The sequence below is a fragment of the Diaphorina citri genome, unplaced genomic scaffold (genome assembly GCF_000475195.1).
Source record: "Diaphorina citri unplaced genomic scaffold, Diaci psyllid genome assembly version 1.1 scaffold2717, whole genome shotgun sequence".
NCBI classification, from domain to species: Eukaryota; Metazoa; Arthropoda; class Insecta; order Hemiptera; family Psyllidae; genus Diaphorina; species Diaphorina citri.
This window is the reverse complement of record NW_007380134.1, coordinates 10,017-11,967: the sequence shown is the minus strand read 5'-3', so window position 1 is coordinate 11,967 and position 1,951 is coordinate 10,017. Positions and strand designations below refer to the sequence as shown.

The window sequence follows — 1,951 nt, the reverse complement described above, 5'->3', positions numbered from 1 at the left end:
TAGCTTCTTGTATTTGTGGGCATTGAATAACAACTTTGTAACTAGAAAAGTCTCCACAATTTTTACATAAAATAATAAATAACTACATATCTGACTTGCAGTTCTTCAATGGTGATATTTTTAAGTATACCTATAACCTATAAAGATGTATAGGTTTTGGAGAACGTGGCTGTATTCAAATTTTTACTAGACCTCTTCAAGAAACTCAACATTGAAAAGAACAATACTCAAAAGAATTTGCTCTGATCATACTGAAGACACGCTCAACAAAATCCATCTAAGAAATTCCTAGATTCCTACAAATACCTACGCCTAACAAAAATCTGATAAGAACTCACCAAACCGACAGTCTCAAAATCCGTTTGAGGATTCGCTAACATCGAAGTTTAAATAGAAAGCTGTATAGTTTCTTAGGTTCTTACCTGTATGCGTTCGTTTATGAATCTTCAGGTTCTCGGAGCGTGCGAACACCTTGCCGCATGTCGGGAACGGACAGGGGAACGGCTTCTCCCCCGTATGTACCCGGATATGATTGACCAGCTTGTATTTCGCCTTGAACGGCCGTCCATTCCGCGGACACCCGTCCCAGAAACACGCATGCGTCGTGCACTCCGGTCCGCCGACATGCTCCACGGTGAGATGCGTGACGATCTCGTGCATGTTGTTGAACATCTTGCCGCATGTCTTGCGCGGCCCGGGCGTGTCTATCCACAGACATGTCATGTCCTGCTTGATGGGCTGCCGCATGTAGCGGAAGAACGCCCCGTGCGTGCCGGCAGACTGCATGGCATTTGTACTAGGGTAGGCAGCGTTGAGATCCATATTGCTGTACACAGGCTCCCGGTGATGATGGTGGTAGAGCATACTATGCTGACTGAGGGGGTCTACCGGATGGTGAAAGAACATGTCGTTCCCTGGCGGCTGGACTGGCGGTGGAGGCACAGGTGGTGGATGATGGATGTTGTTGGCGTAGTCGTCTCGCCTGAGGAGGTAATCCCTGGAGTATCCTGTCTGCATGTGAGGCATGGGGTAGCTGTTGTAGTGATTGTTGTGGTGGTTCTCATTATTCCCCCCGAGAGGCATCATGTGATTTCCTCCAGACTGGAGTTGATGAGGAGACGTTGGTGGTGGAGGCGACATTTTGATCCCCATGGAAGCCAGTGTTGGTGTTTCCATAAAGGTGTTTATCATTTTGATGTTGTTACCAGGTAGAGGCATCATGTGGTTGTGAGGCGAGGTCGTGGGTGGTGGGGTCATCTTGATTCCCATGGTTGCTGGCGAGTCCATGAATGAGTTCAACATCGTTTGGAGAGGTTGTGAGGAGAGGTCGTGGGTGGTGGGGTCATCTTGATTCCCATGGTTGCTGGCGAGTCCATGAATGAGTTCAACATCGTTTGGAGTCGCTCTGAGGCTTTCAGAGCTTTACGAAGTCATTGAGGACAATCGTGGACATGTGAAATGATGGTTAACGTTACATTTGTTGTTATTATTCCAAATTTATTAGACTTTAAAGAAAACAGATCACTTATTCCGTTATTAACATTTGAAATTTATATTTTACTGTAAGGCCATTGAACGCAACAAGCAAATCATGAAATCAAACATTTAAAAGAAAGGTTAAAAAGCAAAAATGACAAAAGAATTAGAAAATGATTGTCAAATGAAGTTACGTATAGAAAAACCGCAACAAGCAAATCATGAAATCAAACATTTAAAAGAAAGGTTAAAAAGCAAAAATGACAAAAGAATTAGAAAATGATTGTCAAATGATGTTACGTATAGAAAAACTTAGTTTAGAATTATTGGTGCTTAAGGAGAAGGTTAAGTAAAAATTATACCAAGAGTTAGCCGTTTTGCCAAACTAAGACAACTTTAGATTAAATTAATTTCTATTTATTTGTTTATAAATTGCACTTTAATTTTTAGGATATTGATTGATTATTTCAATTCA

General features: G+C 42.1%; 1 protein-coding gene across 1 annotated transcript; it reads right to left on the bottom strand.

The window, feature by feature from the left end:
* Positions 1-351: 351 nt before the first annotated feature.
* LOC103519411 (pair-rule protein odd-paired) lies at positions 352-1,286 on the bottom strand. Its single transcript, XM_008484496.2, has one exon. The coding sequence runs from the start codon at positions 1,267-1,269 to the stop codon at positions 352-354; it is 918 nt and encodes a 305-aa protein (XP_008482718.2). The 5' UTR covers positions 1,270-1,286.
* Between the last annotated feature and the right edge of the window lie 665 nt (positions 1,287-1,951).